Here is a 13,740-nt window from a genome sequence, read left to right as displayed (position 1 = left end):
GTTGTACATTTCTCTTAAGAGTCTTTTATTGGCAGTTGTTCCATGAAGTTTGCAGAGTGTGAATGTTTTCCACAAGGTAATGTGAAAACTCTTGTACGACATGGTGAAATACCAGCAAGGTGTATGAGAGAAGCCAGAGACCAGGAAAAATACCCAATGGCCATGAGAGTCAGTTTCTTGGCAAAGTTAGTTGCCTGCATGTCCAAGAGCAGAGGGGATGGCCCTACCTTTGCGGGCTGATCACCCTGCCGAGTTCTCTGCAGCTGGAAGAGTTCATGTTATCACTCACAGGATCACCGCCTATGGTGAAACCTGGTGCAGATGTGCTCAGCCTTCCCGCACTTAATCTCAGAAGCAGTAGGTGCCCCTGGGGGGACTGCAGGAAAGGAGAGGTGCAACTCTGAGCTGATGGTCCCTCTGCAGGAAGCCTCACCCTCCCCTCCCCACACAGCCCACCTCCGGCCCTTCTTTCCCTCGGGGGGGGGGGGGGGCTCTCCAATCTAACCCTCCTCTCTGATGCTGTTCCTGTGCTCAGCTTGGCTTTTGTTCCCTCAGGCCATGAAGGTATCATGGCCTGAACCTGACACAGGCTCAGGGCGCCCATTCATCAGGCTGTGCAACACCCCACCACCAGTTCCTAACCACTTGTGTGCCCATCAGACAGTCGCTCCAGTCTCCTGCCACCCTCCAGCCCTGGTAGCTACCCATCTACTTCCTGTCCCTGCAGGTTTGCCCACCTGGACAGCTCAGGTAAGTGCACTCTGTGACCGGGGTCGATGGCTTCTCCACTTTGTGTGACATGCTGCGCGCACCCACGCTGCAGCATGTGCCAGGTCTTTGCTCCTGTGACCAGGAGAGGCCATCGGCTGAGTGCCACGTTTTGAGCTCTGTCCACCCATTCCTGTGGGCTCCACCTTTGGGCAGTGATGCGTGATGCTGCTGGAAACAGTCATGTGAATGTGACTCTGCATGGACAAGCCTCATTTCTCCAGGCACACACTTGGGCCAGTTCTGGGTTGTGTGACAATTCTGCACCTACCTGTTTGAGGAGCCACCAACTGTTTCCACCGCAGCTACCCTGGTTCACAGTCACACAGCGATGTGCAGAGCCAGGGTTCTAACTTCATAGCTCAGCATTTGCGATTTCCTTTGCTGTTCTTACAGCCAGCCTAGTGGGTGTGCAGTGGTATTTCACTGTAGTTGTGATCTATGTTGCCCTAATGACTAATGATGTGAACACCTTTGGTCATTTATCAATCTTCTCTGCTATGTGTGTGTGTGCACGCACACACAGGGAACTGAACCCAGGGTCGCTCTACCACTGAGCTACATCCTTAGTCCTTTTTATGTTTTATTTTGAGACAGGGTCTAAGTAGCCCAGTTGACCTGGAACTTGCCCTCTCCGTACTTCAGGCTCCCAAGGAACTGGGATGATAGGCATGCACCATGTTTGTCCAATTTCTTATTTGGTGTGTTTGTTTGTGATGGTTGGGTTGCGAGAGGCCTTTCTGTGTTCTGGATATGGGTGCTTACCACCCATCATGCTTATTTCTGCACCTTCAGTTCTATTTCATTGTCCCCAAACCTATCCTCAGGCAGTGCTGCATTGTCTTGATTACTGAAGCTTTATCTTGTGTTTTGAAATCTGAGACAGGTGATTAGCCCATGTTTCTTCCTAAGTGATTCGTTTATGCTGTAAATTCAGATGAACTTGGGTGTGGGCTTTTTTCAACAGAGGGCCACTGGCATTTTGATGTGGGTCATATTTAATCCATAGGTCTCTTTGAATAGCGTTGCCATCTGGAGAAACTATTCCTCTACTCACAACACCTGTGACTCCCACCAGGTCCCAGTGGTACCAGCTGTGTGTCCAATGATGTCATTCCATCTTGATGCCTCCAGTGCTAGTACAGCCTCACAGGCGAGGGGTCAGTCACACACCTGCAGGCTTCCTGTGCTTTACTGGTCAGCCATAGGTCAGGGTCCTCTTGGCACCTTCCTCGGTTTCTACACTTTGCTGCAATGGCTCACAGAACTCAGTGCTAATGGTTCAGGTAAATGTCTCCAAAAGGCCCAGGTCTTAGGGTGGGTGTGGGGTGCTACCCAGGGCCTGCAAATAAAACCAGGCTTGGTTGAGCCATTAGACAGGGAAATCTGGCTCTCAGGGACTAACAATTATCAAACACTGTTCCAGATTGCCTGCAGTATGTGCTTTCCCTTCAGGTGGGTGCGCTGCTGGAGTTTGCAGGCCATGGATGTGGAAATGACGGCTAGAGCCAAATGGCTTGCTTAACTCCACCCCATCCTGGTCTCCTACTGGTCTCCCTTTGATCTGCACCGCTATGAATAAACCAAGCACTGGTGTCTCTGTTTTGTCCTTTTTGGATGGCTCAATTGGTCATGTCCCTGATTCAAAAGATGATTGTATCCTTTCTTTTTTTATTTTAAAATCTAAAAAATAGGAGTTTTATTGAATTCCTCAAATTTCTACTCCATGTTTTACTTCTTGGTGGAAGTTTTTAAACGATCATTTGTAATTTGACCCAAAAAAGATATTTTGGAAATGTGTCAGAGACACATGGGAAAGAACCCTACTTTTTGTAGAGGACTTAAATCTGAGGAAAGTCATGAGTTTTTCAGTAAATCTCCACGGGGTTTTCTGATGAGTTTACAAAAATAAGCCTATCAATGCCTGTGAAAAATAGGTTAGATAGATAGACGGTCTTTCAGTTTACCCATGCTCTCACTCACCAGCCCTCTGGAATCACGCCACAGTTCCAAGGGCCTCATGGCGCACCATCACTGCCCGCCTCCCAGGCACCTCTGTCCACCTGCGCCGGGCGTTGGACTTTGGACTGCCTTCTCACAGAAAACCGCCGCCTCTGCGTTTGCAAACACTGGTTTGTCCTTCTGGTCGCTCTATCTCCTTTTGGAATTGGCTTTTCCTGCTGCACAATGTCTTGCTCTTCCCACACGGCTTGTTAGTTTTGTGTTCCGTCTGCAGCAGCTGGTGCATGGACAGAGCGATCCGAGGAGGGATGTTGGTGAGTCCCTCACTCAGAGAAAGCCCACAGGCTTGGTGGTGTCCTTTAAAAGCTTGTCCGCTGTCCCACCACACTCTTCTCACAGAAGCTTAGAACCGACTCTAACTTGTTCAGCACCCTGGGTACCCTTTCTTTCAGTTAAATTGAAAAGGCTCATGAAACCAAATATCTCATCATCATCCACACCATCGTCACTTCTTCTGAAACATTTGTCTGCTTGATCACACTCCCAATATGGTTCTGTTCAATTGAGAGATCCGTTAGATCTGCAGTGTTCACAGGAGCCTTTAGAGAAAGCTGCTGCAGTGATTCCTCAATCCCATCATGAATATCATCTGGTTGGAATGAGCTTCAGACTCGATATCCACTTCCTCATCGATGACCATGTCACCTCTGTCCCCTTCTTGGTCACTTTCCTCGTCGTCTTCATCTTCATCTTCAACTTCGTTTCCCTCTTCTTCCTTGTGCCCGACAGGGTCTTCGGGAGCCCACGGGGCCCAGCTCCCCACCGCCCACCATTTGACCGGGGACCTCTCCTGTCCTTCTTTATGTAAATGATCCAGCTCTTACTCCACAGCCAGCCATCCCTCCCCAGGAGCCCTTTACCTCGCCCATGCAGAATGTGCAGCGAGAGGTGGGTCCCCAGTCGGGCTCTATGGGGAGGTAGGTCCTGGCAAGAGTCAGGGTCAATCAGAGATATGTCCTTGAAGAGGTTGTTGGGACTCCTACCCCTTCCTTTTTCTCTCTGCTTCCTAGCTGCCATGATACCAGCAGATTGCTCCACTGCGTGCTCCCGCCATGACACACTGGTTCCTCACAGGCGGAAAGCAAGAGGGTCAACTGATCATGGACTGGAAGCTCTGAAAATGTGAGACAAAATAGACCTCTTCTCTTTTTAAGTTGATCATCTCAGGTATTTGTTGTAGTAATGAAAAGCTGGTAACACTTTCAGGAGGGCATTTTACTGACATTTACTGGTTTATTGTAAAGGATACAACTCAAGAACAACTGAATTGAAGAGATGCATAGGGCAGGATGGTGGTGGGTGATGCAGGTGGCAGTGCAGGAAGTTCCATGCCCTCTCCAGGGATCCACCCTCCCAAGCATTTGATGTGTTCGCCAACCTAGAAAACCCAGTGTTTCTTGTTCAAGAGTTTTTATACAGCTTCATCTCCAGTCCCATGCCACCAGCTTCCTGGAGGTCCCCGGGTGGTGCTGAAAGTGACAGACCTCTAAGACAGCCTCATCTTGGGCTGCTGCGGGCCCTGAGCCTGTCCTGAGTTGCCTCATCAGCATGAACTCAGGTGTGATCCAAAGGGGCTCTTATGACTAACAAAGGAGATTTTTGGCAGTCAGGGAACTTCAAGGGCTGTGGGAAACTTGTGCCAGGAACCTGGGAGAAATATCCATCCTATTATACCATTCCATGTTAGGAAGTTTAAGTCTTCCAATCCATGAACACAGAATAGCTTTCCACTTAAATGTCTTTCAACAATGTTTATGGTTTTCGGTGTACAAAAATTGCACCTCCTTGATTAAAGTTATCCTTTTTGATGCTATCGTAAATTGTTTTCTAATTTCCTTTTTAAAGATTGTTCTTGCCAGTATGTAGGAATACACTGATTTGTTAAAAAATTGTACTAATGTTATGCATGGCAGGAGAATGCACCCGTGCACTTTGACACATCATATATAAATGGAGTGCCATTTCTCACTGTTCTGGTTGTACATGAGGTAGAATCCCACTGGTCATGCAACAACTAATTTTCATGTATCATCCTGTACCCTGCAACTTTGATGGATTTGTTGTTTGGCGGTGACGATCTTTTGTGGATCCTGGGGTTTTCTGCTTGTCGTACGTCATCTGTGAACAGAGATGGCTTTACTTCTTCCTTTCCAATTTGGAGGCTTTCAACACTTTTTCTTCCTAAGTTTCTCTGGATAGAACTTCTAGAACAGTGTTGAAAAGATGTGGGAAAGGTGGGGATCCTTATTCCCAATCTTTTTTAAAAAATGCCTTTATTTTTACTTATTTGTTTGTGGTGCTGAGGATCAAATCCAGTGCCTCACACATGTGAGGCAAGTGCTCCACCACTGAGCCACAACTCCAGCCCCTTATTCCCAGTCTTGTGGGGACGGTTTTGGTCTTCCACCATTAGGTATAATGTTCACTGTGGGCTTTTCATAAGGCTGAGAGGGTTTCCTCTATTTCTAACTTGTTGATTGTTCTTATCCTGAAAATGTGTTGGAGTTTGCCTTTTCTGCATCAGTCAAAATGATCATATATTGCTGTAAGAGATGGTGCTTAGTCTGAATATTTGTGTCCTTCATTTCTATACTGAATTCCTAACCCCCAAGGTGCTGATAGGAGGTGGGGCCTTTGGCAGGTCATTAAGGGCTCTGCCCTTATGAAGGTGAGGGTAGGACCCCTATAATGGAGGTCTGAGAAACTGGGCAGGCTTGTGTTGCCCTGTGGTCCTAGCTATTTGGGAGCCTGAGCATTTGAGACCAGTCTGGGCAACGTAGGAGTCTCTATCTTTAAAAGTTTTAAAATGGAAAAGAGCGAGAGAGAGAGAGAGAGAGAGAGAGAGAGAGAGAGAGAGAGAGAATGTGTTGAGGGACACCCCATAGTCCCTTTCACTATATGAGGACACAGTGAGAAGGTGCCATTTATGAACTCAGAATTGAATCTTCTGGACCCTTGTTCTTGGGCTTGCCAACCTCCAGAACCGTGAGAGATCTCTGTTGCTTTTAAGCCAGCCAGTCTATGGTATTTTTGTTAATAGCAGCCCAAACAGACTAAGGTGGATGGCGTTTATTTTTACAGATACATTTTGATTCATTGTACACAAATGGGGTAGATTCACACCATTCATGTAATCATGCATAAACATAGAATAATACTGTCTCATTCTACTATCTTTCCCTCTTCCACCCCCTCCCTCCCCGTTTTCCTCTACATCATCCCAAGTTCCTCCATTCTTCTCTCCCCCCCACCTCATTATATATCATCATCCACTTATCAGAGAAAACATCCGGCCATTGGTTTTTTGGGCTTGGCCTATTTCACTTAGCAAGATATTTCACAACTTTGTCCATTTACCAGCAAATGCCATAATTTTATTCTTCTTTATGGCTGACTAATATTCCATTGTGCATATATGCCACAGTTTCTTTATCCATTCATCAATTGAAGGGCATCTAGGTTGGTTCCATAGTCTGGCTATTGTGAATTGAGCAGCTATGAACATTGATGTGGCTGTATCTCTGTAGTATGCTGATTTTAAGTCCTTTGGGTATAGGCCAAGGAGTGAGATAGCTGGGTCAAATGGTGGGTCCATTCCAAGCTTTCTGAGGAATCTCCACACTGCTTTCCAGAGTGGCTGCACCAATTTGCAACCCCACCAGCAATGTATGAGTGTACCTTTTTCCCCACATCCTCACCAACACCTATTGTTGCTTGTGTTCTTGATAATCGCCATTCTAATTGGAGTTAGATGAAATCTTAGGGTGGTTTTAATTTGCATTTCTCTAATTATTAGGGATGATGAGCACTTTTTCCTATATTTATTGATCATCTGTATATCTTCTGTGAAGTGTCTGCCCAGTTCCTTAGCCCATTTATCCATTAGGGTCTTTGTATTTGGGGTGTAAAGTTTTTAAGTTCTTTATAAACTTTGGACATGAGTGCTGTCTGAAGTGTGTGTGGAAAAGATTTTTTCCTACTCTGTAGGCTCTCTTTTCACATTATTGTTTCCTGTGCTGAGAAGGAAAAAAAAAAAAAAAAAAAAGCTTTTTAGTTTGAATCTGTCCCATTTATTGATTCTTGCTTTTATTTCTTGTGCTATGGGGGTCTTGTTAAGGAAGTCTGGTCCTAAGTCAACGTGGTGGAGATTTGGGCCTACTTTTCCTTCTCTTTGGTGGAGGGTCTCGGGCCTAATTCCTAGGTCCTTGATCCATTTTGAGTTGAGTTTTGTACAGGGTGAGAGACAGGGGTTTAATTTCATTTTACTACATATGGATTTCCAGTTTTGCCAGCACCATTTATAGAAGAGATTATATTTTCTCCATTGTAAGTTTTTGGCACCTTTGTCTAGTGTGAGGTAACTACTTCTATGGGTTTGTCTCTGTGTCTTCTATCCTGTACCATTGGTCTGTTTATTTTGGTGCCAATACCACGCCGTTTTTGTTTTTAAGGTCTGGTATTGTGATACCTCCTGTAGGAAGCAGTGATTTTTAATAGAAATGGAAATGTTTGGTATGGCTTCTGCAATCCTGATAAATGATCATATGTGAACTATTACAATCTGAGAATATGATATATATAAATCAATGGCACCTTTCAAAATCAAAGTACTTTTATGGATTTTATTGACAATTCCAAATGGTACTGCCTCGATAGAGCAAACTTCTACAAACTGAACCAAATTTTTAAAATAAAAAAAAAAAAAAGAAAAAGAAGTACAATGACTTAAGAAAGACCGTCTAGCCTGGCACAGTGGTGCATGCCTGAAATTCCAGCAACTTGGGAGGCTGAGGCAGGAGGATTGCAAATTTGAGGCCAGCCTGGGCAACTTAGGAGACCCTGTTTTGAGAACTAGAAAGTCCAGTGGTCCATTTTCAGAATATAATGTTTAGCCTTAATGATTGGGACATAAAATCCAATTGTAGCCATTGTAACTACAGCCCTTCCCCTTGCAGGCCCCAAATTTAAAATTAGCCAACGCAAGGGGCAGTGCTTCGTTAGGACTAAGAAGAGGGGGCCTGCCCCACCATCAAGTGCGCTTGCCTGCCAGACTTTGCATTCTTCTGCAGAAGTAGTTTGCCCTCCTGAGCTACTTCAGAGCACCATTTGATTCCTTGTGGCACCTTCGTATTTCAAACACTGTCCGAAAACAGTAAATAAAAAGGGCTGAGGATGTTCCTCAGTAGTGGAACGCCCCTGGGTTCAATCCCCAGTACCAGAAAGAAACAACAGCAGCAAAAACTAAGTATTGTTTTGTTCAGAATATAAATGACGTGACTTTTTACTATAACAACAATTAGTAATTTTGCCGAAATGTAGACTGAAACACTAAAATTTTCTGGACTGGATACAAATCAAGATGTCTTTATTTTCCTCCGACTGTAAGGACAAGTCCTCCACGTCGCTTGAGGCTGACAGCAGCCTGCAGACCCCGGAAGTTCGGGTGGGCTGGGCCTGCGAGGCCTCAGCGACTTCGGCGTCAACCGGCACCCCGACCTCACGAGGGCACCCCGACGGTCCCACCTCGCGGTTCTGTGGCACCGCACGCCGCGCGGGCGTGAGCGCTCTACCATCAGGAAGCGCACTTTCGTAGAAAGGTGTCCGGGCAGGAGGGCAGGGTGCACGTGATTCACCGACTCCTGTGAGCGCCTGCCCAGGAGCGTGGGGGCAGGCCAGTCCCCGCACCCCCGGTTGGGGCCCCGCCGCGGCACAGCCAAGGCTGCTGGCCCAGTCGCGCGCAGACGCGTGGCCATTCGCAGAAGGCGATCGGAAACGGCCGGCACGGAAGGCGCAGGGCCGCGGCAGGCCGGGGAGTCGCGGGGCGCTCGCGGGGCGCACGCAGGGCGCGCTGTCCTTCCGCAGACGACCGGGGGCTCCCGGGCGCGGCCGCATCGGGACGCGGGGCAGGCACGCGCCGAGGTCGGGCTGGCGGCGGGGCGGCGCGGAGCCCAGGGAGGGCCGGGCCGGCAGCGCGGCTGGGGTCGGGGCCGGGCACCGCCGGGGCCCCTCCGCGCGGGCGGGCGCAGCCCCCGCCGGGCCGGCAGGACCCGGGCCCGGCGGACGCGCCCGGGACTCGCACTCCCGCGCGGCGCGCGGCCCGACCCGCTTCCGGAAGCGCCCGAAGGCGCCGGCGCAGCCGGACGGGGCTCCCCGCGCGCCGGAAGCGGCCTGCGGCGGGGGCCGGGCGCAGGTGAGACGGCGCGGGCGGCCGGCCGGGTGGGGGCCGCAGCTGTGCGGCGCGGTGGCCGTGGGGCCCTGCGGCCGGAGCAGGTTTCCAGCTCCGGGTTTGGGTCCTCCCGGGCGGCAGCGCCGTCCAGCCGGCGGCCTGCGGGGAGGAACCCGACTCCCGAGGGCCTCCGGGGACCAGGCGGGCGTGGTGGGCGCGGGGCCCTTCGCCTGACTGGCGTGCGGGCTTTGGCTTAGAGCAGCCCCACGATTTGCCCCAGGAGCCCCAGCTCCGAGGTTGTCGGCCCAGACTCTGGTCGTCGAGTAGGTACAAAGTGTCCTTTCTCGGCCCAGCTGCTGTGGTTGAATGGTAGCCTCCAGGTCTCCATGGACCCTAGGCAGGGCCACGAGGTGCTCTGATTCAGTCCAGCAGGGCCTGTCAGACCGCCTGTGGCCGCTCTCTGGGGATCTGCCCCCGTGTTCATTGCCCAGGAGAGGACCCAAGGGGAGAGGACATGGAAGGATTGGAGTGGGAGGGCCTTGGCCTCATCCCATTCGGCCCTCCAGGTACAACCAACATGGGTGAGCCCCAGAGGTCCATGCGGATCCTGGTGACAGGGGGCTCTGGACTGGTGGGCAGAGCCATCCAAAAGGTGGTGGAAGATGGGGCTGCCCTGCCTGGAGAGGAATGGGTGTTTGTCTCCTCCAAAGATGCCGATCTCACGTGAGTGGAGCCCGTCCCAGAAGCACGCCCCTCCTCCCACCCCCTCTCCAGACGGAAAAGCCTGGGGCTGAGTCTGCCCCTGACCTGGCAGGAGCCACGAGCCACTAGTCTGGCCTCTTTGCCGGCACAAGGCCTGGGTGTGCTGGCTCTGAGCAGACATCCTCCATTCCTTCCTGGAAGCCATTCCTTCAAGCTAGGCACTGAACTTGCCACTGTTCTTTTGGCTGCTCCTCCTGCGACGGTTCCACCCATCTCCTGCCCCCATTCCCCAACACTGGGTTGCTAGTTCCCTCAGGCCTCCAGGGGTCCCCTGACAACCTGGCTTCCTCCAGGGACGCAGCCCAGACCCAAGCCCTGTTCCAGAAGGTCCAGCCCACACATGTCATCCATCTTGCTGCAATGGTAGGGGGCCTGTTCCGGAATATCAAATACAATTTGGACTTCTGGGTAAGTTGGGGGAGAGACAGCAAGTACTGGAAGGCAGGAGTCCAGGTTCTGAGAACTTTCTGGAGGGCTTCCACTCTCAGGTTCCTCTTCCCACCCCATGGAGTCCCTGAGATTGGGGCTTGGCATAGTCTGATGGGGGACTCCCAGTGACCCACATTTGGTGCTGCAGGAAGAGGGGCATGGAGGTGGGTCTGGGGGCATTTGAATCAGTAAAAAAGTCAATCTGCAGTGTTGGGGATCTGAAAGAAGCCATCATTCACTATGTGTCTTGAGACTGGGTCCTGCTTCCTGAGCCAGGCCCATCATGCTCTCTGGGGTAAAGGGGTGTCTGTGCCCTGGGAGGAGGGGGGCATAATGTAAGGGCTCTACCCCTGCTGGTTGGCCCATCTGCCTGTGGGCAGCAGCCTTGGCCTGACTGGCCTGTGCCAGCACTAGGATCAGAGGTTCCCACCAGATGCTGCCCAGGACCACTGTCACCCAGGGCCCTCCTTGTCTGTCTTAGCCTCCCCAACAGGTTGCCTGGCCACCAACCTCTTCCCTGTTCTGAGACCAGTCCGAATGCTGTGGCCGTCTCATGTCAACTTAGGAAAAGAAGTTGGGAGCCATGGGGGGCCAGGGGGCCACAGGGAAGGAGAGTTGGACGTGAGCTCCTCTGAGAGTGGAGGGACTTTCCACCAGGCTGGGTCAGGCTCCCTGAGCTTCTCCTTCTACCACCTGCCCGCCTTCAGCAACCCCGGGCAGGCAGAATAGAACCAGACCCTTCTGTGGCTATGGTGGGGATAGTGGCTTCAGTAAGGTCCGTGCTGAGAGGCTTGGTCTTGTCCCAGGAGGAGTTAGGAGGAACAGGCACAGGTACTGTCTTGAGGGGCCAGAATATGTCCCCACCTCTGTCCCTGAAGGAGTGGAAAGGGACTGGGTTCCTGCCTGGGCAGCCTGACCTGCCCTGCTCCACCCCTGCAGAGGAGGAACGTGCACATCAACGACAATGTCCTGCATTCTGCCTTTGAGGTGGGCGCCTGCAAGGTGGTCTCCTGCCTGTCCACCTGTATCTTCCCTGACAAGACCACCTACCCTATTGATGAGACCATGGTGAGGGGGCCCTTGGGGGCGGAACTTGGTGTGTGGGTGGAGCCTGGAAGTGGGAACCTCAGTGCATCTTCTGCTCCCACAGATCCACAATGGGCCACCCCACAACAGCAATTTTGGGTACTCCTATGCCAAGAGGATGATTGACGTGCAGAACAGGTCCTCCTCGCTGTCTTGGCCAGGGCTTCCTGGGAAAGGGGAAAGAGGGCTCAAACTCTGGTGGTGGGATAGCTGGGTGGGCTGCCTTCTTGAGTCTGGTGTGGGTGGGGTGGGGTCTGTCCTGGGATGAGGCAGGAGACACTGGGCATCTGCAGGGCCTATTTTCAGCAGCATGGCTGCACGTTCACTGCTGTCATCCCCACCAACGTCTTTGGACCCCACGACAACTTCAACATTGAGGATGGCCACGTGCTGCCCGGCCTCATCCACAAGGTGCACCTGGCAAAGAGTGAGTGCAGCTGCCCAGCACATGTCCTCCTAGGGTTCCGGCCCTTGGAGGTCCCTGGCTCATTTAGAGAGGAGCTCATGGTGGCTGGAGTACTTAAGACAATTGCTCTTGCCCTGAATCTGCAGGCAGCGGCTCCGCCCTGACGGTGTGGGGCACAGGGAAGCCACGGAGGCAGTTCATATACTCGCTGGTGTGTATAAGGAGGGGCAGCACCCCAAGGCTGGCCTGCTGGCTGATGGGGAGGCAGTGGTGTGAGGGGCCTGGAAGGAAGGGGAGGGGAGCAGTTCCTAGTTTTGGCAGAGTCCCCGTGGGTGCCTGGGAGTCCCTGGTCCAGCTGTGAGCTCAGCAAGAGAAAGGGTTGCCTGGAGGAGGAGCCCCATACCCTCCTGGGTGTGCCCCCATGAGCAGAGATAGTGTGGCCATCTCAGCTCCCCACTGGCTGTCACTTGGGTCTGACCTGCAGGACTTGGCCCGGCTCTTCGTCTGGGTCCTGCGGGAGTACAGTGAGGTGGAACCCATCATCCTCTCAGGTGGGCACCTGCAGCCCCACACCCATCCCTACAGTGGGGTAGGACTTGTCTGTCTTGGAGGGCTGGCAAAGGGGTGGGGGCAGAAATACCCATGAGGGGCTGGACAGGAGGCTGACAGGCCCTTGCCCATTACTCCCACAGTGGGTGAGGAAGATGAGGTCTCCATCAAGGAGGCAGCTGAGGCTGTGATGGAGGCCATGGGCTTCCATGGGGAAGTCACTGTATCCTTTGTCTCCAGACATCAGGCTATTGGTGGGGCCCTCTAGAATGGAACTGCAGCCCCCGTGTGGCACAGTGGCACCTAACATCATTTTGTTCTCTGGTGGTACTTGCCCTGGCAGCTGGAGGGAGTCTACTATCTCTGCCAGGCTCCCCACTTCCCAGAAAGGCAGAGATTTAAGGCAGGGTAGAGGTGGGGTGTACCTTCTGCTGCAGCCTTGACCAAGGTGCCCAGTATGATACAACCAAGTCAGACGGGCAGTTTAAGAAGACAGCCAGCAACAGCAAGCTTCGGGGCTACCTACCTGACTTCCGGTTCACACCTTTCAAGCAGGGTAAGCCCCTCCCTGTTCTGTGTCCTCCCCTTGGCAACCTCCTATGCCTTGAGCCCTCCTTGGCTTTGGAGCCCCCACTGCTCCTCCCTTCTTCTCCCTGCTGTGGCTTCTGCTTTCCTACTGTGATGCAGGGGTGGGGTACCCTGCAGATTTGGTCACCAGACCTCAGAACCCTGTACCACCTGGGAGGCAGGGCACTATATCACGGAGGAAGTGACTTCCTTGTGTCCCTGGGGCCTCCACCCTCCCCGTGTCCTGCAGTCACTGTGGTCTTAGCCCTCACCTGCTCACCAGCCCTCGCTTGTCCACCCACAGCTGTAGAGGAGACCTGTGCCTGGTTCACTGACAACTACGAGCAGGCCCGGAAGTAGAACTGTGCAGAGGAGCAGGCACTGCTGGCAAAACCTGGTGCCCACCACCTTCAGACCTTGCCAGGAGCAAGGACGCTGCCCAGCCACCCAGGCCACACCCCTCCACCTCTGCCAGGAGGTTCCAGGCAGCTGTCCAGCAGGGACCCACTTATGCCCGTCCTCAGGGAAATAAAGGCCTGCGCCAGCACCTCACTCTGGGCCTGCTGTCCTTCCTCTGGGAGCCAATAAAGTACATCTCCACAGACCTGTTTTCAGCAGCTCTGTGCTCAGCCATCCTCACACCCAGCACTGCCTCCCTGTCCAGCCAGTCCTGGGACCCATTTTTCCCTTGGGATCCTCAGCCCCTGAGAGCTTCTGGATCTGGGAAGGCTGAAGCCATGGGCAGCGGGAGGCTGCAGAACACAGGCTGTCAATGGGCTGATGTGCAGGCAGGGACCCTCTCCAGCAGTCCAGTTGCATCCTAGTCAAACCTCACCCTTTTGGGGCTGGGGAGATGCTCAGTCTGTAGAGTGCTTGCCTTGTAAGCATAAGGCCCTGGGTTCGATCCCCAGCACCCCCCCTCCCAAAAACAAAACAAAACAAAACAAAACAAAAACCTCACTCCTTTGGGCCTGCCCACCAGGGT

At 52.3% G+C, this 13,740-nt stretch overlaps 1 protein-coding gene and 1 pseudogene across 7 annotated transcripts; one reads left to right on the top strand and one right to left on the bottom strand.

The window, feature by feature from the left end:
* Positions 1-2,801: 2,801 nt before the first annotated feature.
* LOC306654505 lies at positions 2,802-3,807 on the bottom strand (annotated as a pseudogene). Its single transcript has 2 exons — positions 3,651-3,807; positions 2,802-3,609 (listed from the first exon to the last, which is right to left on the bottom strand). The product of its transcript is annotated as an uncharacterized misc_RNA (transcript).
* A 4,889-nt stretch (positions 3,808-8,696) lies between these two features.
* GFUS (GDP-L-fucose synthase) lies at positions 8,697-13,336 on the top strand. Of its 6 annotated transcripts, none has more exons than XM_079132038.1 (11): positions 8,697-8,980; positions 9,523-9,679; positions 10,012-10,126; positions 11,087-11,215; positions 11,298-11,371; positions 11,527-11,660; positions 11,786-11,850; positions 12,124-12,190; positions 12,332-12,411; positions 12,645-12,744; positions 13,060-13,336. In XM_079132038.1, exons 2-11 carry the CDS (start codon positions 9,534-9,536, stop codon positions 13,113-13,115), a joined length of 966 nt encoding a protein of 321 aa, XP_078988164.1. In that variant the 5' UTR covers positions 8,697-8,980; positions 9,523-9,533; the 3' UTR covers positions 13,116-13,336. The 6 variants fall into 6 exon arrangements, with proteins under 6 accessions (XP_078988164.1, XP_078988165.1, XP_078988162.1 ...); XM_079132039.1 differs by lacking the exon at positions 8,697-8,980 and adding an exon at positions 8,992-9,279; XM_079132036.1 differs by lacking the exon at positions 8,697-8,980 and adding an exon at positions 9,178-9,283.
* The last annotated feature ends 404 nt before the right edge of the window (positions 13,337-13,740 follow it).

The sequence above is a fragment of the Sciurus vulgaris genome, assembly GCF_902686455.1.
Source record: "Sciurus vulgaris genome assembly, chromosome: 1".
Classification (NCBI taxonomy): Eukaryota; Metazoa; Chordata; class Mammalia; order Rodentia; family Sciuridae; genus Sciurus; species Sciurus vulgaris.
This window is presented reverse-complemented; position numbering and strand designations above follow the sequence as displayed.

What these genes read in the sequence shown, in the direction of transcription:
- GFUS (XM_079132035.1), top strand. Translation starts at nt 9,471, where the DNA reads ATGGAAGGATTGGAGTGGGAGGGCCTTGGCCTCATCCCATTCGGCCCT. An exon ending in ATGATTGACGTGCAGAACAG is followed by an intron (nt 11,372 to 11,526) that starts GTCCTCCTCGCT and finishes GGGCATCTGCAG; the next exon opens with GGCCTATTTTCAGCAGCATG. An exon ending in CAAGGTGCACCTGGCAAAGA is followed by an intron (nt 11,661 to 11,785) that starts GTGAGTGCAGCT and finishes CTGAATCTGCAG; the next exon opens with GCAGCGGCTCCGCCCTGACG.